Genomic DNA, 27,719 nt, shown 5'->3' with positions numbered 1-27,719 from the left:
GATACAAGAGAACCAACACGCGTGCAAGTGGAACTGATTTCTCCTAAAACTTTCCTTCGTCCTCCTTCTTTTATTTCCTAGAAGACAAATAACTCCCGTAACACTGTGCATGTGGTCTGCTGGGGTGTTGTGACCCTGTTGCCGAGGGGGCCGCGTGACCTTGGGGCTGGGTGGGATGCTCCCCCCGGGGGGGCATGCTGTTGGCTCCCTCTGCGGTGGGAAAATCTCTGCAGGAAATGTAACGGGCTCATGTGTCTGCGTATTTATGATCTGCAAGAGTGGGTGAGGGGAGGCCATCTGCAGAAAGAAGTGCCTGGAAGGTGTTTGCCAAATTGCTGCCAGTGGGGATGTCTGGGTGGCGGCATTTGGGTGTTTTAATTTTCTGATTTTGGCGCTGGGGGAGGGTAAAGATAACATGTATTTTGTATGAGAAGAACGTCACACTATTCATAACAACACTATTCATAACAGCGTCCTGGAATGGTTTTACTCCCTAGCCACCTGCTGAGCCCTCCTCACACGTCTGGGGCGGTGTGGCCCAGCCAGTCTCGGGCTGGGGAAACCACGCACGGGCCCTTAGAGTGGCTCGTAGACGAACAAGTTGGAAGAGACGCTCCTTAACGTCCCCTCGCGCCACGACCACAGCACCCGCGTGCCGACTTCCTCATGCGAGAGGCCGCCTGGGCCTTGCACACTCCCTTCTGTAATCACCTCTTCTCTCGGATTTACCTCGCCTGAGCGCCGAAATCCAATTAGTCGTGACAAATGACCAACACGTCCCCCCGCTCCCCCCCAAAGCCCAACAAAACCTCCACGGAAAGCAGTGTAGACATATTTTCATTTCTTTATTAGAAAGAGGCCTCTACACTATAGCCACCTCTCTCCATTACTTTACACATTTTTCTCTTTCTTTTTTTTCCCCCTTAGAATACTGTACAGCCGACACAAAAAAATCCCAATGCAGGAAAATACAAACTGGCATATTTAATCAAAACAAAATCATAAGAAATAACAAGCAAAGTGAAATGTCTGTCAATGGTTTTAATTACAGTACAAACAATATAAATAAAGCGTCATTGAGTCCTCGTGAAACAAACTTGCTGAATGAGGTAATATAAAAACAACCAAAAAAAGGAAAAAAAACCCCAAAGAAACCAAAGCCGTCTCTGGATAAACCCTGGGCCGCTCTTCCGTCTTCTGTACATTGCTATTTACAGAAGCAAGACGTGGTGGGAGGTGGGCAGGGACCCGGCCTTCCCTGTTCCCTCCTAGAAATGCCTCTTGGCTGCCACCGTTGACCCGCCCAGGCTCCCGTTCAGAAACACACCCGTGGCCACACGAGAACCCCATTCGAGGTCATGGGCAGGAGAGGAGGGGGCCGTCTGGGGCAGGAAGCTCTCCTGGAACCCACGTGGCCGTGCCCGTGGCTGGCGTGGCCCACCCCTCCAGCCCTTCCCGGGGCAGCCGGCCCAGGCCTCCCAAGGCTTTGCGGAGCGCCCTTGGTCAAGGGCACGCAGCATCCTCCCCAGCACGCGGGTGCTCAGACCGGGGCAGGGGTGCCACCTCAAGAATTCGACAGATTTTAGACAAAAGCACAGCTGCAGGAGGGGAACCGCGATCTTTTCAAGGGTTGGAGAAGACGGGATTTCTAACCTCGAGATGTGCGAACGGCCGCAAAGCAGTTTCTAAGCATATCTGCTGCCCATGAGCCGTGTGACAGCCCAGTCCTCTCTCAGATCTGCCTGGGCGCCCGGGGGTGGGGCTGGAAGGCGTGATGTGTTCCTGAGAGCGGTCAGTGAGCTAACTCCCGGCTGTGGCCCATGCACCCTTGGTCCCCACTGTCCCCTGACCCTCCAAGGGCCCGGGCAGGATGCACATGTCCCCCAGGCCACTCAGCGGCATGTCAGGTGCAGAGCAGGGTGCAGGGGACATCGGCTGGGCTGCCCACTCAGGCTTTCAACATCCAGGTGCTAGGCCAGAGCTGGAAAGCCCCAGGATGTCCTTCATCAAGCCCGGACACTGGCCATCTTACACGAGGAATCCCTAACTGTGTGGGCTTCTGGGGTCGGGCCCCATCTTCTTCACATGAGTTTGGGCCAGCTCAGATATTAGCTTCCCAGGCCAGTGTTGACACCATCTGGGGAGGTACGGGGAGGTCAGGGCAGACTCTGATTTAGGGGCAAGCGCTCCCAACACCGGGCCGTTCCATTCGGAAGATTCCCCAAAGCTCTCACATCTGTGTGGTTCCTTTCTTTTACCCGTGTCTCAAAACAGAAGACAGGATATCCCTGCCGCCAGGGAATATTCTAGAGGGGACCTAACTCGACTTTGACAGGCGAGTCTCTAGCATACAGCTCCAACGTGACCCTCGGAGGACCTTCTCTACAGAAGCCACACACACCAGGCCAAAATAAAACACAAGCCCTGAGCTGACCTCTCGCACACTGACCGAGGTGGCTTGCCCTGCACGTACCCCGGGCACCGCAGGCCCTTTGGACGGGAAGGCCTCGGAGAAGGGCATTTTTACCAACCGGGTGCAAGCCCCAGAACCAAATGCCGTCACATGAGAACAAAACGAGGGCCTCATTAGTGAAACGCGGTGAGAGCAGTTTTCAAATCTGCGGTCCTGACTCATTGCTTTGGGACGGTGCTTCCTACACTGGTGAAACCAAACTCCTTCTAGAACTTGGGCGTTTTGAAGATCACAGACTAAAAAACAGACTCTCTGGTTTTGCAGAATCCCGTGCTGATGGCTGATGAATTCATCCTCTAATTGCCACTCTGGCCCAAACCGAAAAACCGGAACTGGAAAGAAGTGTCAATGTTTGTTTAAAAAGCAGCAGACATCCAAAATTAAACAGGAAGTCCGTTAATATTGTTTAAAAAAAAAATCTATGTAAGGACAGCCCTTCTCCTCCAAGGGTGTTTTTGAAATATGAATTCTAAGCTGTTACCTGTCCTTTCTTCCTCACGAAGGGAGAGCTGAGGGGTCAGTGGGGGCGTGCTGACCCTGAGTGGCACGGTTTCTCTCTCCTCGCGAGGGGCCTGGCCATTCTGGGTTCCAGGGACAACTTCCCGGCAAAAATGGAAATAAAAGTCTGTTTCCATCTAACCCGCCCCCCACCTTCTCTCCTCTGTGTAACTGGAGTTGGATATTTTGAATATTCAATTCAATCTTGAATATTCTGACTGAAAGGCAACCTGATTTCGATGCCTGAACGATGACAGAGCCATCAGGGTGTAGGGCACGGAGCGGGCGGGGGCCCACACCGAGGGCTCACTGACCACAGGGCTTCCAGAAGAAAGCCACTTGGGAATTCAAACAGGAAACGTGTCGATAATGGCCCGAAGTGAAAAATCCAAGTCTGGATGCCAAAGGCCCTTATTTAGCTTTTTGGTGAAGGATGGGGGTGAGAATCACTTGAAGACAGGACGTCACAAGGTGTGAAACCCCCATTTGAGGAGGCCAGTGAGAAATAAATTATATTTCCCGGGAAAGAAAGATGTGATTCTTCAGCACATTTCTATTCGAATTCCTTCCTGACTGCTTTTCAATTTGTTTGCTTGAAGGACATAAATACAATCCAGGGGAGTTCTAGAAAGTCAGGCCGACCTTGTGGGGCGCGTGAGGGATGGAAATAGCGCAGAGGGGGGAGGGGGGAAGGGCCCATCGAGGGGTAATGGATTTGCTTTCCAATTATCTTTGCCTTTTGAGAAGTTTTTGAGGCCTGACCATACTTACTCTTAGAGGCTCTATATTGTTGCAAGGCTTCTGAACCTCCCTAGGCGGGAATGTGGACTTCTTCTTATTTCCGGAACATTCTAAATGCGAGGAGGAAGGGTGGGCACAGCTGGAGCCGTGGTGACCCAGGTCATCCTCGAGCACAGCTCGGGCTGGGGGCCGGGTAGGACCCAGTGGCCACCCTTGACGGGGAAGATGTGTTCCCCAAGTGCAGGGACTAGACAAGCCGAGCCTGATGCCAGCCCTGAAAGGGACAGCCGCTCCAGCGAGGCCCCTCCTCTGACACTGCTCCCAGCACACAGGGGTGGGGAAGGGCACCGACTGGCCCTGCAGAGGGGAGGCCCAGAGGCTCAGACGGGAAGGGGGGGCCGTCACCGACTCCCTAGGGCCCTGGCTGGGGGACGCACCGCCAGCCTGGGGGCAGCTCTCCAGGCCTGGGTTCTGGCTTTCTGCTCTCGGCATTTCTGTTCTAAATGAACAATCCCATTTCCTGAGCATCCAGCCTCTGGCTGGGTGTCTGGCTGGCTTTTATCACATTGGTTGGCAACCGACTGGTCATCAGATCCCGCAAGGCCACCCCGGTTTCACAGATGAGGAAAAAGATCCCCAAAGCTGGGGGCCTCTGCCCAAGGCCACACAGGAGGGACAGGAGAGCCAGGGCTGTCTTTCTCACTGGACCACGCTCTCCCCTATAAGTTAGTGGCCGCTGCTTTGAGGATGTAGAGAATGACCCTGAATGCGTGCAGGTGTTACAAAACTGCAAAGAATGGTCGCTAGGCCCGACGGCAGAGGCTGGGTCCAAGGCGACCCCATCAGGCTAGACAAAGCTTCAGAAGGCAGTGGTGCTGGAAGGGCCGCTGCCCGGGCTCACGGGCAGAGAATGGGCTCCTTTCAGGATCCTGGTCAAGAGTAAGCCAACGAGAGCACCCGACCGCCGCGTGATCAGCGAGCACCCCCTGCCTCCCGGGATAATTACGCGCGGTGTGCGTTCACTGGGAGACCCACAACTGCACCTGCTCATGGGGCCACAGACTCAGGAATCTGTCACCCGTTCACCCTGGAGCCGCTCCTCTCCTAGGATGACAGGAGACGGGCGGGGGCCGGGGCCCCATGACTGGGGCTCTGGGCTTGGCGAGCCACCTTTCCGCCCAGTACCGGAGATCTGCTCTCACGGGGTCAGAATCAAGGCTCCTTTCTCTGCAGGGTTTCTGGGGCACAGAAGGAATCCAGCCAGATCGTGAAGCTACCCTAACCCGTGACCGCGTGCGTGTGTGTGTCTTCCCCAGCACGTGGTTTCTCGGTAAGGGAAGTTTTACTTCTGAACAGAAGAGGCTGGACTATGCATTGGTGTTCTCATGGTCACTTCGCAGAACTTCCACGAGAACCAACGAACACAACTCGACCCCCTTCCCAAATTGGTTATTTCTAACACTAGCCCTGGGTTTTGGCTTCCTGGCCTTGGCGTTAAGTAAGGCTCTAAGATGGGAATGGCAGCATTGTTGGCGAAGAAAGCCCTTCTGGTCTGACACTGAAACATAAACAGATTAGCCATCAGTCGCTTTATTTTAGAGGAAAACCCTCGAAAACCACCACTGCCTTTCCTCTGTTGCCAAAACTCGGGCTCAGGAAAGCAGGCCGCCTCCCGAAGCATGGCTAAAAATAGCAGAAGAAGGGTCAGGTTTTCTGAGGAGGAATCAATGAAGTCCCCGTGCCAGAGAGAGGGAAGGGGTGGGGTGGGAGGGTGGGGGGAAAACCGGTCTAGCATTCAGGTCGTGAAAGGCTAAGTGAAAAAAGGAGTCGTTTGGGAAAATATTATATTATAAACACATATAATAATATGTACACACTCATATACATCTCAAAGAGAAGCCTTACAAGGAATTCTGTTTCTTTTCAAAACGAGGCTTCGCTATATGATAGGGCGTTCCTATAGTGGGAATTAACTACAATGAAATAATTTAAGAATTTCATTTATACTATATCTGCGTTCACTACGTGAAGTCTATGCTAAAGGCTGTGAGGAGGAGAACGTGTCCAGGTGGAATAGAACAGTAATGAGTTCTTCAAAAATAGGCAGTGACATTTTTTCCCCCCATTCACATTTAAAATAACTGCACAGTGATGAAACACAGAATTAAAAACCAGGGGGAGGATCAGGGACCTGTGGTCAGGGCTCTCAGCCTTCTGAACCTTCCATTCCCGGAGCCCGCTGGGCTCCACGCAGAGGAAGCAAGGTTGCAAATGTCCATGAAACACTGACCCACATATAAATTCTGTGTAAAGCTTTATTTTTTCCCCACCTACTTGAATTGTGTGTTTTTTTTTTTTTAAAGTGAAAGAAGAGGGACAACTCTTACAAAATAGAAGGTTTCATATATGAGAGCAGGGGACTTCCCCGGGGAGGGGGGGGAGGGGGGCACTGGCCTGGCGTGGCCTTGGTTTCTGTGCTACAGCAGCCCAGAGGCGCCTTCCCATTGGACGACCCTCTCCTCCCACATACTGCTAAAGCGCTCCAGGCAAAGCCGCCCCTTTCCTTTTTAACCCAGGGTGTCACAACCTGGCCACGTTGAAGGTGGCTAACGTCTGAGAGCAGCCCCGATGGCACACAGTGACGGCAGACCAGGGGACGTGCTGATAACCCCAACGGAGGGCCTGGCCGCCAAGTTAAGCCTTAGCGATTCTCGCCGGCCGGCAGGTGCCGCAGAGCCGTGGGCGGCCGGTCGTGACCTGCCCGTGCAGAGCACGTGGGTCTGGGATTCGCACAGTCGCCCCCTGCTTTGCCACGGCCCCTCCTCTGGGTCAGCAGAAGTGCCATCAGATCGAAATGATGAGAAATCACATGCCGCCTTCCTCCTCTCTAAAATGGTTCAGTGTCTGGTTTTTTTTTTTTTTCCCCCTTTCTCGATTTTAATAAGCAAATTGTACTACCATCTTCCGATGTGTTCCTTTTTCAAAGCTGTCTATCACATTAATGGAAGTGTTTGCTGCTGGGAGTGTTTTCCATGTACAATGATCTGTAACCCTCTCATCTCAACTAGTTGCACATTATTAGTTCACATCTAGTTCAGTTTATAAATTAACGGAGGTGACATTTGTCTGTACAAAAATCAATGCATATTTATGAACTCCTTTTATTCAAATAGATTTTCACAATCTTATCTAAAGACATAACACAGAAGCCTGGGTGACACTCCGGCGTGGCCCAGGAGTGACTGAGGACCCAAGACCTCCACCTTGGCAAAAGGAAGTAAAATATCTCTGCCGTTTGGGGCAAAAAAAAAAAAAAAAAAAAAAAAAAAAAAAAAAGCCTTTTATGCCTTCGGTTACTTTACTGCATGTATTCGAAGTGTTATTATTAGCTTGGATCCGTGATTTCCTTTTGAATTTCCGAGTTACCCTTATTTATTTTTTCCATTTTGTTTTTGCACCAAGGAGAGCGACGGCAGTCAAATAATACTCAGCAACTGATTTCCTCTCTTTGGACTGAAAAATTAAACAGATACTAAATTATGACAGTGAATTTAGAAAGAAGGGCTCCAAGGGCTCGAAAGAACATGTCTGAGATGATATGATGCTTCTAAGAAGTATTACAATCACATCGTGGCAAGCATCGGAGCGTGCTGTGTAACTACCTCCTCGGCTAATATGCTTTTTTCTCGGTGATGACTAATCATGTTCTATTAAACAGCGGTAATGCTGGAAGAACTCTACTATACAAGTGTAATGAAGCCAGTATTCTCCCCGGACAGATTAGCTACAACTGATTTGACACATACCATCATAGGGGCTTCAAACCTGACAAACTCTGCCTGCTTCTGATTTATGCCGTCAAGCTCCTCGGAGAAGAGATGAAATCCGAGTGGTTCCGTTTGGTAGAGGTGAAATGTACTGATGTGCTTAACTGCCAGTTAAGGAGAGTTACCCTTCTCCTTGCTCCTCGCCTCCCCTCCCCCTCTCGTCCCCGTCCCTTGTGCCGTGCTCTGTGTCCACAGGCCGCCGGGCCGGGGGACCTCGCGGTGTGCTATCAAGAAACCAAGGCCCCCCCCCGGGCAGCCCCTGCTTGTCGCGGTGGGGGGGGAGTTCAGGGGGGGGAAAGGAGTCGGTCCTGCAGCCTCGCGGCCTCCGCTGCGCCCCCGCGAGGACGGTCAGGCTTTTGTGATTGCGCGCGGGGTGAGGGCGGGTGGGCGGCTGACCGCCAGGAGGAGTGGGGACGCGACGGGACTCACGTGTTGTGACCTCTGGGCGAGGGCGCGAGGCTGCGGGGGGCCCGGCGGCCCTCAGATGATGGTGGGCACCCGCCCGCTGCTGTTGTTGCGATTATTGTTCTTCCTGGACAGGTTGGGGGTGGCCATGAGCACGAAGCGCTCGTCCGGACAGCCGTACTGCAGCAGGACGTCGATGCACTCCTGGCTGGACGCCTGCCGGGCGTAGGCCAGCGCCGTGTTCCCGTGGGCGTCGCGGGCCATGACGTCCACCCCGTACTGCGGAGGCAACGGAGAGGGCCGTTAGGGTCGCGGGGAGGGGGGGGGGGCGGTGTGCCGCCGGAGGAGGGGACCAGGCACCTTTCTCCAAGCCGTGTGGCAGCTCGTGCGGGGGTGGGGGGGGGGGAACGGACCACCCCGGGAAGGGCCACAGATGAGGTGGCTAGGGACGCGGATGGCCAGAGGCCACAGCCGGCCCCACGGCGCGTCCTTTGAAAGAAACCATGCGCTTTTGACTCCCAGAAGGCCCTCCTTTCTGCAGGAGACCGAGGGTAATCCTGGCTTTGTTAGTTCAATTCTGCCTTTCCAATCGTAAAAACAAAAAATAAGCACTTCTTGATCTCGGAGGTGATTCTCTTTCATTGGGGAAAATCTGTATGTAAAACACAAGGGTGCAGAGAAGTCCTCTGTTACCCCTATTCAGGTCCTACTATGGGTAAGCACCGCCATCCGCCCCCGCCGGGGACCTCTCGGCAGGCTGCCTTCTGTCGCCCTTCGGTGGGGACGCGCGGTGGCTGAGCCCCAGAGGTGTGCGGGCCGTGCCACCGCGGGTGTGGGCTGCTCAGGTGCCCGCGGCTCTACACACTGTCCCCCTCTTGTCGCCATTCAGGCTTCGTGACGAATGCGTCTGTAGAAATCTAAGAATAATTCTTCCTAGGGGCGCCCGGGTGTGCCAGTCGGTTAGAGCGTCTGACTTCGTGTCAGGTCACGATCTCACGGTCCGTGAGTTCGAGCCCCGCATCGGGCTCTGTGCTGACAGCTCGGAGCCTGGAGCCCGCTTCGGATTCTGTGTCTCCCTCTCTCTCTGCCCCTCCCCTACTTGCGTTCTCTCTCTCAAACAAACAAACAAACAAACAAACAAACAACAGAATAATTTTCCCTAGTGGAAGTTAACCAGAACAGTCCAGAAGAAGCCCTTTGATAAAGTCCTACCATCAAACTCTGGGTCCAGTATTTCTGGGTTTGGTAAAGGGTAAACCATATAAACTAGCTGTATCCTCCCCCTCCACCCCCCTCCCAAACACAGAGGACGGCAGTTGGTTGTAAAAGGAACAGGACAGACACTCCACCCGCACCTGACCCAGAGGGGTCATGAGACAGATGAGCTCTGCAGACACCCAGCGAGGGAGGGCTGGGCAAAGCAAGCCCCGCGGACCCCCTCCCTCCCTCTGATCGGTCCTCAAGCGGTGTCCTCACACAGGGGAGCCCGGCAGCCAGGGGCCTCCGCGCCTCAATTCCAAATTCCCTACTCGTATGCTTCCCATCTTCAGACCCGCCGCCTCCCACCAGAGAGATGCCCGCAGAGCAGAGCGAGGCGCCCGCGGCTATGCTGTCCTGTGCGCGGTGACCTACCCAGATCAGGAGCTGCGCCAGGACCACGTTCCCCTTCCGGCATGCCAGGTGCAGCGCGGTGCGGCCGTCCCCCTCTCCACACGTCTCGTTCACCTCGTCCCGGGAGCCGTGCGCCAGCAGCAGGATGACGGCCCGCAGGTCCTCGTCGGCGGTGGCCCGCAGCAGGTGCTGGCCCAGGGACAGCTCCGTGCAGGGCAGCGGGGCCAGGAAGAGCTTCTGTTCGTACTTGGCCCGGATCCACCGCTCCTTCTCTTCCCTGCAAGAGTCCCCACACAGGTGCAGTCGCAATCAGGAAGGGTGGCCGAGGCCGAAACCCCTCTGGCTCCAGAACCCACGTGGTCCGGGGGCATCGGGGAGGAAGTGAGATAGCAGGAGACGAGTTATCTTCGCAAGGAAGCCCCCTGAGGGACGGGCTTATTTTTTTTTTACAAAGTGGGGTCCCTGACCAGCAGCAGCTGGGAACTTGTTAGAAATGCAGAATCTCAGGCTCCGCCCCGGACCTCCGGAGTCAGAACCTCTTGGGGGGTGGTTGCAGAGCCTGCAGGCGGGGGTTCTGATGCCGCGGAAGCTGCGGCCAGGGGGAACCACCCCCCTGCCCAGGGTCTGGCACGATGCAGGGTGGATGCCGCAGGCCGGATAAGCAATGACAGCGTTTAGTCGGGATCAGAGGACATTACGGAGCACGGCGGACAGGATGGCCAGTGGGCTCCCCGCACCTGGGTGTGACCTTGAACGCTTAGCTCTTAGTTCCTCCCCACGGAAGGGAGTATGTGATCCCCCTGATCTCCACATCCTTCGGTTGAGGAAAATCTTACTACAGGCCTATGGATGAAACCGCAGAGACCCCCATGTGGAGGTCTAGAAAAGACAAGCAAACTAAGTTCCTACGTGATTCTGTAATCTCTCTGGATACGTGGGGAACACCAAGATGTTCTAGGGCCCAGCCCAGGAGACAAGGCAGGCGGCCCGAGGCCAGAGCTGAGCTAGGGGTGCAGGAGGGGAGGACACTGGGGAAGGGCGGGGAAGGGCCTCGGGATGCAGACAGCAGCCCCAGGCGTCCCTCCCCCAGCAGCACTGGGCCTGCTGAGAATGTGCTTCCTGAACTTTGGGGGAAGGCGGGGTTCAGGGTCCAAGCGGCACAGGATGCTGCCTGTGACATCTGGAAGGAGGGCTGGGGAGGAAGAGGAGAGGGCAGAATGGGAAGAGAATGGGCAAAAGGAGACAGAAAGGAAGAGACCCACAGCAAAGTGTGTTCACACCGTCCCGAAGCAAAGGTCTGTGGCTGCTTAATGAAAGAAGAAAAGAAAAGCCCTACAGAGAAGAGGGACTCTAATGCCCCAGAGACTTAAATGAGACACTGGTTCACAACTAACCCCTCCTAAAACCCAGCGTTTTCTCCAAGAGAATAATCAGGGTGCATAGCTACAAACTACACAGAGAATCACTTAGGGCTTCCGTGACACTCTAGAAAGAAAACTCATTAACCATGACATTTCTTCTTCCGAAGGACAGAAAAGACGCTTGTTTACACCTTTTACTCGTGTTTACACTGCTCCCAGTGATCTAGTGTCGGGTTAGCCCTAATCTGTTTTTAAATACTTAGGCAAACAGATTCTTCCAGGAGCAAATCTGGATTAGTTTTGCTTCATTTCCTGGTCCATGCGAGTGACCCCAGGGTGACCCCCGACCCTTTTCATTCAGAGATTTCCAGGACAAACACTTGGCTACAGCTGAGAACCCACCCCCGCAGCCCGGACGGACGAGGCTGAAGCTGGACGCGGCCCGCACCCTGTCCCCGCCTGGGCCAAAATACAAACGCGAGGGTGCCGGGCAGGCGAGAGACAACACACTCCAACAAAATCGTGTTTCTCGTGCTATGAAAAAACCACATTTAACATGTATTTAACATACGTTGGTGCGTTTCATAAACCGCCAAACAGCAAGAACAAAACGGGAATGAAATGAAAAGGGACGAGGGTGAAGGGTGCATCCAGATTTTCAAGTCCTCACTTGCTAGCTCTCGTTTTTTGGTGGGCATTAAAGTCAGAGCTGTTTTATTCTGCTCTGCTTGGTTTTAATTCGCATTGCCAAATCACCCAGGGATAAAACAGGGAACTGAACACTGGAACTATCGTCCTAGCTGTAGTTATCCAATTCTCTTTTTAATATTCGGACATCCCAGCCGAAGAATGAAGAAGGCCCCCAGCTTCTGAGTCCTCTCCTGCGGGCGGTGTGCTCTCCTGGGGAAGTGGGGCGGCGGTTTCTGTCCTGGGATCTGGTCACCCCACAAACAAGCTCGCCTGAATTCACTGAAATTGAAGTCGATGTGTGTCTGAATGATTGTGTTTAAACCGCTTCTTGCTTTTATTCAAAAAAAATTTTTTCTTTAATGTTTACTTCTGAGAGAGAGACAGAGCAGGAGCAGGGGAGGGGCAGAGAGAGAGGGAGACACGGAATCCGAAGCAGGCTCCAGGCTCCGAGCTGTCAGCACAGAGCCTGACGTGGGGCTCGAACTCACGGACCGTGAGATCATGACCTGAGCCGAAGTCGGACGCTTAACCCACTGAGCCACCCAGGCACGCTCCCCCACCCTGCCCCATTCCTCGCTTTTAAAAGTCAGTGCTGTTTATAATTACGGAACAAAGGTGGGTCCAGATTTCATGGGGCTGAATACCAGTTTGGGAGCTTCTTTCGAAGGAAGACTCGACTGTTATGTCTCTAAAATTAGGAACAGGGTCTTGGAGAGGGTTCCTGCAAGGGAAGGCCAGCGGTTGGCAGCCTTTACGGCTGATCCACCTGTGACCCTGCAGAAGCCAGAGCAAGGGGAGTATTACCAATAGGGCTGCACGGCCTCCACCGACTCAAATACAGAAAACAGGCTTGATACTGGGGGCCGTCCCCGAGGAACACCGCAAGGAGACAGAACGAAGCCTCCACGTGGCCTTCTTGGTGGGGGCTGCCTCTTCCAGCCCATGTCCACCAGGCCCCCAGAGCTGTTTAACGTATGGCTTTCATCACGTGACGGAAACACGGCTCTTCACCAAAACTTCTTTGCCATTTAAAAGCAGAAGCTTTCAGGGGCGCCTGGGTGGCGCAGTCGGTTAAGCGTCCGACTTCAGCCAGGTCACGATCTCGCGGTCTGTGAGTTCGAGCCCCGTGTCAGGCTCTGGGCTGATGGCTCGGAGCCTGGAGCCTGTTTCCAATTCTGTGTCTCCCTCTCTCTCTGCCCCTCCCCCGTTCATGCTCTGTCTCTCTCTGTCCCAAAAGTAAATAAAAAACGTTGAAAAAAAAATTAAAAAAAAAAAAAAAAAAAAAAAAAAAGAAGCTTTCCACGCCGGCTTCTGGGCCCTACAGGACTTCGGCCCCTCGCTGTTTTTCCGGATACCGGGAGGGGCCGGAGCGCTAAGCGAGGCCACTTCATGTCTGAATCAGGAATGCTTCTGTTTCGCGGTTGAAATCCAGCGAGTAGGAACGGAGAACTCAGACAAGGGCGTGTGAGGGTTTTGTGAATTCAGGAACCCCTACTTCTGCTCAAGCACTTGCTGTTGTTTAGAACCCATGTCCTGTGGTCACCGTGCACCCCGATACACCGGGCGGGGGTGGGTAAGCTTTACCCCGTGTGCTTTCCGCGGTGGCCGAGGGCGGGAGAAGAGAATCGCCCCAAGGCCGGTGGGGCCACAGGCCTTGGTTTTGGCAACGGAGAGACGGGATCTATGTGCCTGCTTCCACGGTGTAGACTTCCATGCCTTCAGTGACTTCTCGGGCCGTCCCTCCCTCGCCCATAAAGCGGGTCTACAGAAGGCAGGGTGGTTTCGGGGCTGAGGCCGCATGTCTGGAGGATGTGCTGGCCCAGCCGTCGCTCTGCAAGTGGCAGCTGTTGGTGCTGCAACGATGGAGTCAGACAGCAGCTCTAATGACGCACAGTTGCCATCGAGCACCTGAGAACGCACCTGCGGGGGTGGTGTGCGTGACAAAGGTGGCCGTGGTGGCCAAACGCCAGCTGGACGCTCAGGGTTCTAAGTCCGGGCCGTCAACGTGCTCGGCGGGGTGAGGTGGGGACTCTTGGCCAGGGGCCCCGACAACTCCACCAGCGTCCCTGGTGTGTGTGACCCCCCCCACACCCTACCACGGGCAGCAGAGGGGCTCGGGATGCTGGGAGAGGGGTGCCCAGGCGGCGTAAAGGACCCTGTGGCTGTCAGCGGGTCTGGGGCCAAGTGCGGTTAGCCCCTGTCCACAGCCTTGAGATATCCCAAGTCTTCTTGGACTGAATTGTGTCCCCTCCCCGCCGCCCCCCAATCCATATGCTGAAGCCCTAATCCCAGTGTGTCTGTATTTGGAGGCCAGGCCTCTAGGGAGGTAACTGAGGTTAAATGAGGTCATAAAAAGTGGCCTTATAAGACGAGGAAGAGACACAGGGATCTCTCTCCGAGGGAGGGCACAGCAAGAAGGCACGGTCTGCAAGCCAGGAAGAGCTCTCACCAGAAACCAGCCCTGGCACCCTGACCTTGAACTTGCTGCCTCCGGAGCCGAGAGAAAACACAGTTATGTATTGGAGACACCCAATCTGCGGTATTTCGTTAGGGTAGCCCAGTCTGACCCGTAACATTCTGGACACCCACGGCCTCCACCATTGTCCTCCGGCTTCCGTGCCGACACGTAACACGCGAAAAACGGACACTCCGGTAGTGTTTCCTTTTCTACGAGAATATTCTAAGACTGTTTGCCCTACGAAGCCAGGATGCCAACACACAAATACTCTAATTGTTACTCTGATGTCCCAATCTTCCTTCTGGGATCCCCAGCTTGTCTTGGCCGAGCCTTTCATTTTCCCCAAGGAAGGCCAGTTCAAGAGCAGCGTAGCTGGCAACAGATCACTTCACCTCGTTCCAATCCCCTGGAGGCCCGCTGCTCACAGCCTCCGTTAGCTAATGAGCTAAAAAATGACTTATTGGCACGGCCGGCCGTCAGCAGAAAGAAGGCGGCCCAGCTCCTCATTTGAGCCCCGTGCTGACACACCTTTAAATAAATCAACCGCACGGGAGTGAGAGAAAATGAGAGAACAGACGACTAATCAGAAGAAAGACACTGACCCAATCCCCCCAAAATAAAAAGGAAAGACACAATCGAAGGTGCAGTAGTAAATATTTTCTTCCCTTCCGGCCTGAAATGAAGCCCCTTTATTAGGTGGCCCTCCACCCCCCACCGGCCCCTGAGCCAGGAAACCGCCTGGTGGGTGCGCTGTGGGCCGGTCAGGTACCGAGCACAGGATTTGGGGGTCAGGGAGCAGGTGGGGCCCCGGCTGTCCCCAGCACCGTGTGTGCAGAGTCTTGAAGGGTCTGCAGGGCTGGGATGCACTCTGGTCCTGCAGCCCGACAGACAGGCCCTGCCGCACTTGACCTTGATGTGGCCAAGGCTCCTCGTGGCCCCCGAAGATGAGTCTGGGACACATCCCAGCTGCCACCTGCACATTCAGTGCTTGCCAGACGGAAATGACATCATTCCCAGGCGCCAGTAAATACCGCCCGCAGGTCCCAGGAGCACCTGCTGTGGCGATCCTGAGGGTGATGACGACGAGGAGGAGGGAAACCACCTTTCCTGGGAACTCCCAGTGACGCTGGGCTCATCAAGGGCCCCCGAGCATGGTCCCCGTTCCTACAAAGGAGCTACATGTCAAACACCGAGCAAAATGCACATGTGATCGCAGAGTCATGGCCATATTTTGAGAGAAATTATGACATTTTTAAAAGGAAAGGCCTTTTGGGGTGCTTGGGTGCCTCAGTCGGTTGAGCGTCCGACTTTGGCTCAGGTCACAATCTCACGGCTGGTGAGTTCGAGCCCCACATCGAGCTCTCTGCTGTCAGTGCAGAGCCCGCCTCGGATTCTCTGCCCCCCTCTGTCTGGCCCTGCTCGTTCTCACTCTCAAAAAAAGGACAGGTCTTTTCCTGAAAAGCTTCAAAAGAAAAAGAGATGGGTCATCTGCGTTCCAAGCTTCAGAGAAGGCGCAAGTGTGGGTGGTGTGCAACGGACGGCTTTTCCGAGTTTGAAATAGGGCGGCTGGACCGTGAACACACAGGGGGGTCCGGGGTCGTGTAGGCAGGTTGCAATGTGGGAGGAAGAAGCTGCCGGCAGGCAGGGCAGAGCCAGGCTCCCAGACCAGCCCTGGCCTTCGAGATGGGCTTTGGGGACCAGCTGCAGCTGGGAGCTCGGTAGGGTTGGGCCACAGTCCCGCTCCCCTCGGCCGACCCGGGGACCGGACGGAGAGGGCGGAAGGGTGTGGACGCTGGTACCACCCTGCCGGTGTGGCACCAATAACGCTCAGGGTCTATTAAAATGAGCCAGATGATGCACACCCGGCAAGGACAGCTAACTCAGCGGATGGCAAGATCAAGGTGAAGAGTCAGGAAAAGACGATGAAGAGGAGGTGGGGGAGGGGCAGAAAGGAGCATTTACATTCGCAGAGAAAACGAGCTGGGTCGGGGTGGTGGGAAGCAGAGCTTTACCCCTGTGTCTGAGGCGAGGACCCGGGGATGGGGCGGCTCGAGGTGTGTGGGCTGCCCCGGGCTCTGTCTTGGGTCACGGGAACGGTCGTGGGGTGAGGACCACTGTGCCCAGTCCTGGCAGTCCACTGCAGTGCCCAGCTCCAGGGGAGACACGAGGGTCTCCGACCGGCCAGCCAGAGGTGTCTGGAAGCCGAGAATGCCACCAGGGCGAGACCAGCCACACCTGATGCTGACGATCACGATGACAAAGGCCCCGAGTGTGAGGGTCATCTGTCCCCAGTAACTGAAGGGGTGTCCCGGGAAGGGCTGGGCGTCCGTGGCACCTCGAGCCGCCCAGCACTGGGCTGGCGCCTTCCTATCCCTGCGAGCAGAGGCCTCCCACGTGAAGTCCCTAGGATGCCACCCTCCACGCGTGCTGCTTTTCACCCGGCCTTGACCCCGCACCCTGTTTCCACCGCTGTTTACTACTCTGCCTGAGCCACGTGTGGGCTTGCGGTGATCCGCCTGCGGGCACGCGCTTCTGTCTTGACTCTGTCACCCAGACGAGGAAGGTGACCGCCGATGTCACAGCTACAGTTTAAGGACTTCTGATGCGCCGGCCATCGGGCTGAGCCTTTCGTCAATTATGTGGTTTCACTCTGACGACGCCCGGTGAGGTAGGTCCTGCCCCGTTTTAGAAGGGGGGAAGGGGAGCCAGAGAGAGGTGGGTCCCCCGCCTGTGACGGCCAAGCGGCTGACCCCGGTGGTCACTGTCTCAGCTCCTCCTCCGGGCTCTGCTGCCTTCCCAAGAAGGGGAAGCCCCGATCCCAGGCCACCGCCCCGGCAGGGTGTCGCGGTCGGGCCTGCGGTCACAGCCCCTCTCTGACGATCTCAACACCGGATCCTCCCTGTGGGGAACGGTTCGATGTGACTCGTGTCAGAGAATCGAGAGCTGAGCCCCGCCCCCCCCCCCCCCCCCCCCCCCCCCCCCCCCCCCCCGCTCAAGGGGCAGCATGAGCCACGTGCTGGTGTCTGAGTTTAATCCGAGTAAAACAAGACTGCTCTGTTGCTCTAGACAGGCCTCACACACCCCAGGCGCACTGGCAGCTGCCATCTCGGACGGTGCACGTGATCTGGAACGTTCCCCCTGCTGCTTGCAGATAGGGCCCATGGAGACGATTGGTCATTTCTTCCCTCCCAGTTTTTCCTTACCAAAATGCTCTGGCATTAAAAACAAATACGGAATGAAGAGAAATGAAACCACAGATGTTCGAGGATAGCGAGTGCGAAGGAAACGACACAGACACCAGGACTCGCGACAGAAGTGCTGTGAGGGGAGGTGCCCGGGCAGCTGGGTCCCAGAGAGGACCCGGGTCACCGTCAGTGTCAACGACCCTGGCAGTCAGTGAGGAGCAAAGGGCAGGGCAAGTCTCACGGGCCTGCAGGGAGACCCGGAGAGCGAAGGAAGAGCACGCTAGGCACAGGCCACGGTCCTCAGAGAATCGTCTGGACGGGGCGCCCCTTTCTCCGCTCCCTGCGCATCCGAAGGCGAGCTGCGAGGATGCCGTCACACGGAAACGCCACCGGCCGCGTTGCAAGTCTGGCAGGGAGGGCTCAGCAGGCTGCCAAGGGGTAACGAGGTTAATGGGTTGGATTCCCAGAAAAGAACGTTTTCGGCGAATAACCACAAAGCTTTGGGTTGGCTTTCGGCACTGTTCTGTGGCACCACAGGACACGAGTCGTGGGGGGAGGCAGACCCTGGACAGTGACCGGACGCCCCACTGGGTCCTCGAGGGTGTCGTGAGCAGTGGTCCCCGGTGGTTTTGGCCGCAGCCCTCCACTCCCCACAAACGAGGCTTTCACCGGATGCCTGTGTAAGGCACTGGCCAACAACGGCCTTTCCCGAAAGCCCTGTGTCAAGTCTAATGTGTTCATTTTTCTGAGAACCCCTCCCCCAAACATTAAAAGGCCAAGAACTTTTTTTGGTGCCTGTCACTTGTCACAATGTTCCTCTCGGGAACATCTTTCTTCCCACTCGACGGGCTGGGAGAGGATTTGTCAACGCTGATTAAAAAAAAAAATTTTTTTTTAATGTTTATTTATTTTTGAGAGAGAGAGAGAGAGAGAGAGACAGAGTGTGAGCCGGGAGGGGGAGAGAGAGACAGGAAGACACAGAATCCGAAGCAGGCTCCAGGCTCCGAGCTGTCTGCACAGAGCCCGACGCGGGGTTCAAACTCACAAACTGTGAGACGGTGACCTGAGCTGAAGTTGGACGCTTAACTGACTGAGCCACCAGGTGCCCTCGTCAATGCTGATTTTAAAGGAGATTCTGTAGCAAAGTATATCGGAGGAAAGGAATATCCTCAGCAGTGATAGGAGGCCTGTGTGGCTTACATGGTGACTGGGACAGCGACAGGAGAGGAAAGAAAGAGCCAGCTAGCAGCAAGGAATTTCCAAAGTGTCTTTCTGCCTCGAGCAAAGCAGGAACTGGGAGGGAGGCACGGAAGGGGGGCCGGAACAATATGTTAGGAAAACAGGGGGCTTCCTCTCTCTGCAGGAGAAGACCCCGGCCCGCGGCAGGCCGCCCCTGGCACGCATGCCTTCTCCCCTGGCCGCGTTGCTAAGGAAGGACGGCCAACAAAGACCGATGGATATTTATTCCTTAATTACCGAAAGCTTTTAAGAAACTGGCCACTGTAAATCCCGCATGCAGAGAGCAGGAGGCAACGGACAAGGATTTATGCTCACGGGGCAAAGACAAAATAAATATCCCGCCTGACTTCTGATCAATATTATGAGTGTTTTTGCCAACCTGCAGGGTGTTTTATGAGTTCCGAGGAACGGAACAGAATCATTATTAATTAAATAAAGCCAACTATATTAGGCTTATTACTTCTGTGAGTCATAGTTAGCGGTGCCCAGCTGTAGGTGTTGGGGGCGGGTGGCTCAGTGCGCAGGTGCGGCCCGGGGCAGCCCGGGAGGCGGGATCACGTGCTCAGGGGCACGGCACGGCCAGCGCCCCCTCGGGTCCCCTTCCACCTAGACGGCAGCGGATGAGAGCACTAGCCATAAGCAGAGCTGGCTCTCCCCGCCACACCTCAGTCCGGGGTTCAGGCTGAGTCCTGGGGCTCCTGGGGCTCTGCTGTCATTAGCGCTGGGCACCTCCCAACACCTGTCTGTTTGGAACCTGGCCAGGCCGAGCAGAAATACGCACCAGGCTACAAGCAACAGGGCAGATACAACATCACCCCTCTAAAGTTCTGCGGCAACCTGTAGGAATTTTACCTGGAAACCTCAAAGCAGGCACAAGCGCGAGCTGGCCTGGGAAGGAGGAAACATTCGGCTAATCGTGGACAAGACCCAGCTCAAGCCTCACACCCTTTGGTCGTCTACCAAGCACCAGGTACTCACAGAGAACAGACCCTGGGCCTCGATTTCCCCTCTGGGTGATTTAAAGGCCTACTGAGGTCCCACAGGAACATCCGCTTGAGAGGTAGCGGTCCAGGATGGAACGAAGGCAGGGGCTGAGTCACGGGTCTGGGAGAGCCCAGCCCGCCCAGGCCTTCCTCCTCTCGCCGGGTCCACTCAACGGGAGGCCTCAGCCTGGCTTCCCGTGTGGACAAACGCTGCCTCTAGAACACGTGGCAACCGTCCGCTGGGGACCCGGCACGCGCCCATTGCCATAGGCAGAGGCAGCCGGGGGGCCTCTCCTGTCCGTTCCTGTCCGACCTGTGGATGCCGTGCTGCCACCAGCACCGTGGCCGAGGAAGGCGCAACCCCCGCCCCGGCTTGCGGCCCTCCACGAGCGACTCCCGCCTGTCTGCTGAGAGTGACCCACGTGCTTTCTCAGGCTCCCTACACAGGAAACGAGTCCCAGGATGAGAGAATCTGCTCACGCTTACTTTCTGGTCCCTGGAACCACAGCACGGACCCCAGAGCCCAATCCTCTCCAAACCTCTCACTGCCCACTTGGGAGGCGGCCAGTTCGAAAGGGTGGGTGTGGTGGAAGGGGACGCAGGGCCTGGGGGGCTGTCTGCCTGGACCCCTGGACAGAGCTGGAGCGGGGGGGGGCCAGGTAGTAGGGGCAGAGAGTGGGGGCACTGAGGGCAACTCAGAGCAAGTCTGTCGTTCAAGGAAATCCTTTTGGAACCTCGTTATGCTATCAGAGAAGGGCGGGACACCCAGACTGTTCCAGAAGCAGCCGTAATATTTTTATTTTCAGTATTTCCCGCCCCCTGGCCCTCATTTTCTGACCTATTGTCCAACAACACAGCGAAATGCGGGACGTGAAAGGAAAAACCACCGGAGGTACAGACACCTCAACTGGCAAACTTCTCACCGTCTCTGTGCTCCAGGGTCACGTTTCGCTCCCAGGCATATTATCTTGTTGGAACTTTAGCAGACACCTTTATTAGTCTCTGCAAAGCTAGTCTGACAAATTAAGTTTGTGAATTAATTTGCAAACTGAGTGAGTGTTTTCACATTGGAATCGCGGCTAAGCTACAGCAGCCACACGCACGTCGCCGTCTCCGGGCTTCAACGTTAAGAGAAAACGTGAGCAACCGTTCTAGAGCATAAATGCCGATAAATCTGTGCCAAGTCGGAGGGGGCCTGAGCCAGTCAGGTGAGGCGGTCCTAGATCCCGCGTAATGTGTCATGAAACGGGACGCGCCTGGGCAGCCCTCGCGTCAGCCCCGGTGGTAGGACGACCCCCATCACAGCGAATTAAGTTCGCCATAACAGTGGCTGATGGGATCCGCTTTGGAACATATCGCATCATAAACAGATAAGGGAAGAGAAATGGCCCTTTTCCTCCGCTCGGAATACTGTAAAATGGATATAAGCCTCTGCTGTACGTGCACCAGTGCCCTTTAAACACCAGGGAGCGGACACTCCATGGCTCTTCTTAAACGAGAAACCAAGGGGGCAAGACGCAGTAATTGCAGAGGGCCAAGCATGACCTGGTGGCTTCTCGGAGACCTGTCCGCTACGTGGTTGTTCAATAAGGAGAGAGAGGAGGCTGCAGGTTACGGATTGGCGACAGCTGCAGAGCGATACGAGCTCTGAGCAGGGGCTGACAAGCGGCTTTGGGGACCACAGACTTCAGCAATACAGCACCTTGGGCTTAAAAACATTTTTTTCAATGCTTATTTACTTTTGAGAGAGTGCGTGAGCGGGGGAGGGGCAGAGACAGAGGGAGACACAGAATCCAAAGGAGGCTCCAGGCTCCGAGCTGTCGGCACAGAGCCCGACGCGGGGCTCGAACTCACAAATTGTGAGATCGTGGTCTGAGCTAAAGTCGGATGCTCAACCGACTGAGCCCCTATGTTTCTTTCTTGTTTTTTTTAATGTTTATTTATTTTGAGAGAGAGAGAGAGAAAGAGTGCATGCATGTATGCAAGCAGAGCAGGGACAGAGAGAGAGAGAGAGAGAGAGAGAGAGAGAGAGAGAGAGAACCAGACTCTGGGCTGCCAGCACAGAGCCTGATGCAGGGCTCAATCCCACATATCCTGAGATCATGAGCTGAGCCAGCATTAAGAGTTGGCCGCTCAACCGACTGAGCTTCCTGGGTGCCCCAGTAATATTATGTTTTTAAACACTAATGATTTTGAACACTAAAGAATCTTTTTTTTAAAAAAATTTTTAACATTTATCCATTTTTGAGAGATAGAGACAGAGTGCGAGTGGGGGGGTGGGCAGAGAGAGAGGGAGACAGAATCCGAAGCAGGCTCCAGGCTCTGAGCTGTCAGCACAGGGCCCGACGCAGGGCTCGAACTCACGAACTGTGAGATCATGACCCGAGCCAAAGTCAGACGCTCAGCTGACTGAGCCACCCAGGCGCCCCTAAAGAATCTTCTTCACGTAGTTTTCCTTTTAATTTCGGGGGGGGGGGAAGGTAGGGATTGGTTTCTCACGTGGTTTCTCAACGGCCAAACCAAAACAGCAAGAAGAAAAACAAAACAGATTTTAAGAGAGGAAACACGTTCCAGACGGTATGTGAATGGAAAAGGCATTTAAAATCAATGTGCACGTTAGTTTTCTTGAAAACATAAGCTGATGCGCAGCCAGCTGGACTGACACGTTGGCTACAGAGGGGGCGGTCTTCATCCACACCAGTCAACGTGGACACCTCCCAGCGTAACGACAACTGAGAATGTACGAAAGGCTGGGCGTCCCTCTTAGAGAAGACCCAACAGATGAATAATGGCTGTTTCTTCTTTCTTAACCCGTCTCAAATGGTGACAGGATCAGAGCCGATCGACACCCCCACCAAGTACTATTTTCCCTAAGTTTGGTCCCACAGTGAGTGGGTCATCTTGGGAACGACTCTCCACAGCGTATACGTGAATTCTGTAGAGAAGGGACAGGATGATTCTTTAACAAGCTAAAGTTAATTCTTTCATGAAAATCACCTAACATCTATCTAACTAATTGGGATCAGGAGGCAGAAACCGGTCAGATGTTTTATGTTCCACAACCGACACTGCGTTTAACTTGCCCAACGTCATGGTCTTTGATAACGCCACGTTAAAATTCTGCCCGGCTTTTTCCTGGAGAGGGAATCCCGAAACAGTGGCACTAGGGGGGACTAGACACTGGGTTCACTGGCCCAGGCCAGCCTCATGGGGGTGCAGACGCACAGGGCCCCTGACCCAGAAGGAGCCCACGCTTGGGTTAATGTTCCGCTGTTCTGAAATTCCTGATGGTTACCGAACAGAAAACCACACATTGATTCTTCACTGGGCCCCACAAATTCTCTGGTTGGTCCTGGACAGTCCAGTTGCTTTAAAGTATCAGTTGGTGGCAAAGCCACCTCCAGTCCACCGAGAAATGGCAGAACACGAACCGTGCAGTGGGGATCTCGCGAAGCTAAATTTGTAAGTTTACAGGGCACTGCCGCTTCTGAGGGTAGGTCCTTCCTATCGTCTGGATGCGAAACGCCCTTTTGTGAAATGACGGTGACAGCAGACGATTCATCATGTGTCCTCTGCATGACAAAGGTAGCAACCAGCTACCTTCCATGTTACCTGGGAAGCCCTGTCCACCCACCCAGCCCCTCTCCGCAGAGGGCCTCGCCCAAAGAGGCCTTGCTCGCTGCAGCCCTGTGGTCCTGAGAGCTTGTCCCTCCCCTTTGTCCTCCTGCACGAGGGTGTCTGAGGCCCTCTAGAACAGGCTCCTTAGAAAAAAGGAGTTCTTTGAGACAGTCAGCACTGTTTAAATGTGTCAACAATCCAGAAACTGGGACAACAGTATGGCAGGCCCTCACAAGATGAAACGCAGTGCTACTGTGAGACCCCGCAAAGCCACTTCTGGGGTGTACAGGCAGAGCAACTGAAAGCTGGACACTGACGAGATTTTTGGATGTCCGGGTTCACAGCAGCATTATTCACAAGGGTCGAAACGCGGAAGCAACCTAAGCACCCGTCAGCAGATGATTGGGGAAACGCACCGTGGTACATCAAGGAATGAAATACTGTCCCGCTTTAAGAAGGAACGGAATCCTGCCACGTGCTGCCATGCCGGTCAACACTGAGGACGTTATGCTGAGTGAAATAAGCCAGTCACCGAAAGACAACTATCGTGTGGCTCTTCTTCTAGTCGAAGCCATAGCGACGGAAGGTAGGCTGGTGGGCGCCAGGGGCTGGGGGAGGGGGACGTGAGTCAGCGTACCGAGCTTCCGTTTGGTACGATGAGAAAGTTCTGGAGATGGATCGTGGTGACGGCCGTGCAACCACCGGGAGCATATTTAATGCCACCGAACTGTGCACTTAGTAAATTAAAATGCTAAATTTTATGTGTATTTCCTCACAGTGAGAAAATACTCCAGGGTCTAAGTGCCATCGTGTCCTGCACAAGACGCTGCTGTGTGACCCTCAGTTTGCGTGCCCGTATCCCAATGGCCCTTATCGTCAGAGCCAAGCAACTTAACGTTAGTAGAGTGTTACTGTTGACAACACGTGGTCCGTACTCCGTTTTCCCCACGTGATCCCAGACACCCTCCAGAGCCGATTTCTTCCAACCAGGAGTCAATCGGTGGGGCCATGTCTATCACGTCTGGTCACTGGGCACGTTCATCTCCATTAATCTGACAGACCTCCCAAGCCCCTCCCCTCTTCTGGGTCTTCCATTATATGGATATTTTTGAGGCATCCAAGGATGGCACAATGTCCCCCAATCTCGTTTTGCCTGATCCAACTCGGGTCACTTATTATCGGCGAGGACACCACACACGTGTCACCGCTCCCCCCCCACGTCACATCATCACATCGGGAGGTAGACTGGGGGGTGGTCCCACTACCAAGTCGAGGCACAGGTAAAGCAGTGGCCTCTAGGCCTGTCCTCTGTCCAGAACCTCCTCCCCTGTGTAACTAACAAGTGACCGGGGATTGATTCCTCTGGATGCCAGACCTCCTATTCCTCAAGACCTTTCCCCAAAGCGCCACAGCATGGGCTGATGATGCCTGTGGGGTCGGCTGCTGTGTCCTCGGGGGCAAGGCAGAGATTCAAAAAAAAATTTTTTTTAATGTTTATTTCTGAGAGCAAGAGAGCACCAGAGGGGGTGGGGCAGAGAGAGAGGGAGACACAGAATCTGAAGCAGGCTCCAGGCTCTGAGCTGTCGGCACAGAGCCCGACGCGGGGCTCGAACTCACGGACCGCGAGATCCCGACCTGAGCCAAAGTCAGACACTTAACTGACTGAGATACCCAGATGCCCAAGACAGAGATTTTCCAGTTCTGATCACTCATTGGCATTTTCTATCCAGGAGAGCCCCCACCCCCCACCCCCACCACCACCTTGTGCTTCCTTTTGGGACTATCACCATACACCCACAGGCTTTAAAAAATTTAACATGTCCTAGAACCTACTACCACCATTATTCTTTCTGACGTTTATGTTATTCCAGGGTTGGCCAACGGGAGCCTCCTGGAGCTGCCCCTGTTGTATGTGACGCGTCACCCCTAGTCCCTGCCCGGTGCTGGGCTTTCACCAACAGCAACATGCTCCAGGCTGACCTTATCCTTTCCCAGATCTGGGAAGAGCCCTTGCCCTCAGGAGTCCTGATCTTTCTGCCAAAGCCACCCTTTATTTTGCTTTATTTAACTTTTTACTTAACATTCGAGATTCACCTGTAGTTTGAAGACCTAACGTGGGGAGACGGCTTTGCTGGTTTCCCCCAATGGTGACATCTTGAGAAACCATAGTGCAATGAAACGGTAGGGTACTTTGACAATGACACATTCCACCTGCTTGTTCAAATCTCCCCAGTGTTACTTGGGAGTCATTTGTACCTGTGTGTGTATCTGCTTAGTTCTACGCAACCGTACCACACTCCCGTGTCACGTTCCTATATCCGCCGTCACGGCCAAGGTCGGGGACATTTCCAGAACCAGGGTTCCTCTCATTCACCCTTCTATAACCACAGCCACCTGCCCAATCCCTCCATCCCTAACCTCCTGTTACCACTAATCTGTTCTCTATCTCTGTAATCCTGTCGCTTCAAGAATGCTCCATAAATGGAATCATACGGCATGTAGTCTTCGGGGATGTGCTTTTTTCACTCAACGGGACTCCGCAGATCCCTCCAGGCTCAGCTTGTGTTCGTCAGCAGTCCACACCTTTTCGTTGCTGAGCGGTGTTCCGTGGACTATAGCCTGTCTCACGATCCCACCGAGGGACCTCTGGGTTGTTTCCCGTTTTGGGCTATTAGAAATAAAGCCGCTATGAGCATTAGTCACAAGGTTTTTGTTATTTCTCTGGGATACACGCCCAAGAGTGCAGTCGCTGGGCTGCATGGCAGCCACATGTTCCGTCGAATGAGAAACTGCCAAAGCGTTTTCCAGAGTGGGAGCAATGGGTTTTTAACAGCGCTATTCCAAAAAACTAAATTCCGTTGTGAAACGTGAACGGTGGGGAGCCCTACGATTCGGAAGAACGTGACATCGCCTGCATCTAAACCAGAGCAGGGTGGGCTGGGTGACCGGGGGCCACCGCAACCCCCACCCCTCACTCCTCCCAGAGTCCCGGACGCAGAGGCACAGGCGACTCCGAATTTCTACAAGCCGGCGGCACCTAAAAACGAGCGCAGGGATGCGAGTGCGCGCGTGTGCGCGGAAGACGAGAGGTGCAGCGGTCGAAAGCGTGTTCGTAACATACGTTACACGTGACCGTGACGTTTCCAAGGCGGGTCGGTACAAACACGTGAAGCCAGGTTTCGACAGGGCCAAAAACGCGATGAGACCGAAAACCTGCACAATTGAAAACACGTTGCAGGAGAAGGGCCTCCCACACCTCGCCGTCCTGAGGTCTCGGCCGAAACGGCGGCCTCTCGCTGGCCTGGGAAAGCTGTGTTTGTTTTTCCACACCTTTCTTTCCGCTCCTTCCCACTCTCTTTGGGGCACATTTGGAAATTATTGAAAAAGATAAAATGCCTCTAATCTGTTACCAATTAGAAGACACATGTGAATATTATTTTCTAATTTGTGACTCTTGAGTGTGTGTCTCAAACACCAGAGAGAAGTAATTGAAATAATTACGGCTGCTCCTGAATATTTCTATTATGTTCCTGAAATTAAAAAAAAATCCTCTTTGCATGATGCGCCCGAGGGTTGAATGTATCCACGAGAACATCAAAGCCTTGGATGCGAGCGACCCCCGAACTGCGATTCCACGAACTGCAATTTCCAGCCAGCCCGTCGGTGGCCTGACCAGCTGGAGCCCGGGGGGCTGGCAAGCAGGTCGGCAAGACGGTGCCAACCGGGGTCTCGGCGGAGAGCTCTGTGGAGCAGGGGTGCGGAGAAGCGGTGGGTTTCCCTGCAACTCCCCTCGTCCCAAACTTCCCTGTCCGGGGGATAATTTGCAGCTGGAGGGCCGTGCCGTACGAGGCATCAGCCTGATTTATAACATGAGCAGCGTGCACTTTTTTTTTTTTTTTTGAAACCCAGTTATAGTGCGACTTGAGTGACTAACTCCTGAAAATTGGTAATTTCTTGGTGGTTAACAGTAGCAGGTCCACCAATGACAGGCGAGACGTGCTAATAAATTTATAGGGCGTTATATGCCAATTAGACCTCGTCAGCCATTCAAAAGGCAGGGATACCAATCAGGCCGTCATTCCACAAATGCACTCTTTATTGCTGACATTCTTGCAATTCAATCCCCCATTTATATGTTTGAAAAGCAGCATATTAATGCTGACTGTACAGGAATCTGTAATTTTCAGAGCCCTTCCGGTTAAACAACCTCCCTCTTCTATGCAAACTTCTCTTTGTTCTCGAGGGGTAAACAAGGACCCGAGATGAGCACGAAATCGACGCGGAACAAGAGTGACTTCCATGTTGCGGGTTTCCTTCTGTTGGGGGCCAGCCATCAGGGAACCTTCTGGTCTGGTGGCATCACTACCTTCAGTCAGGCATCACATAGCCTTCCGCCAGGATCTGAGGTCTGGTAGGTGCTCACCTCTGCCACAGAGTTGCTGGAAAGCACCTCTGTCTGGACAGAGCCAGCGTCCTGGCAATCGGAAGACCCACAGGCACAGAGGTAATATTGCCCTTTCTGGAAAGGCGAGGAAACATTCAGATCTGCCCAAGGAAAAAGCGTGGAAATTCTCTCTTCGCATTAAAGCAATGGACTAAACTGATTTTAATTTTGTATGTTTTCTTTGGA

At 54.3% G+C, this 27,719-nt stretch overlaps 1 protein-coding gene across 2 annotated transcripts in view; it reads right to left on the bottom strand.

Moving 5' to 3' along the window:
* Window positions 1–879: 879 nt before the first annotated feature.
* AGAP1 (ArfGAP with GTPase domain, ankyrin repeat and PH domain 1) overlaps window positions 880–27,719 on the bottom strand; it is a 551,033-nt gene continuing 524,193 nt past the window's right edge. For both annotated transcript variants that reach the window (XM_042950624.1, XM_042950625.1), the window contains 2 exons: window positions 9,577–9,832; window positions 880–8,223 (listed from right to left, as the gene is read on the bottom strand). In XM_042950624.1, coding sequence (XP_042806558.1) covers window positions 8,020–8,223; window positions 9,577–9,832 — 460 coding nt within the window. In that variant the 3' untranslated portion in view covers window positions 880–8,019. The remainder of the gene's footprint in view (window positions 8,224–9,576; window positions 9,833–27,719) is intronic.

The sequence above is a fragment of the Panthera leo genome, chromosome C1, assembly GCF_018350215.1.
Source record: "Panthera leo isolate Ple1 chromosome C1, P.leo_Ple1_pat1.1, whole genome shotgun sequence".
In the NCBI taxonomy this organism is placed as follows: domain Eukaryota; kingdom Metazoa; phylum Chordata; class Mammalia; order Carnivora; family Felidae; genus Panthera; species Panthera leo.
The sequence above is the reverse complement of the archived record's forward strand: the minus strand, read 5'-3'. Positions and strand labels throughout refer to the sequence as shown.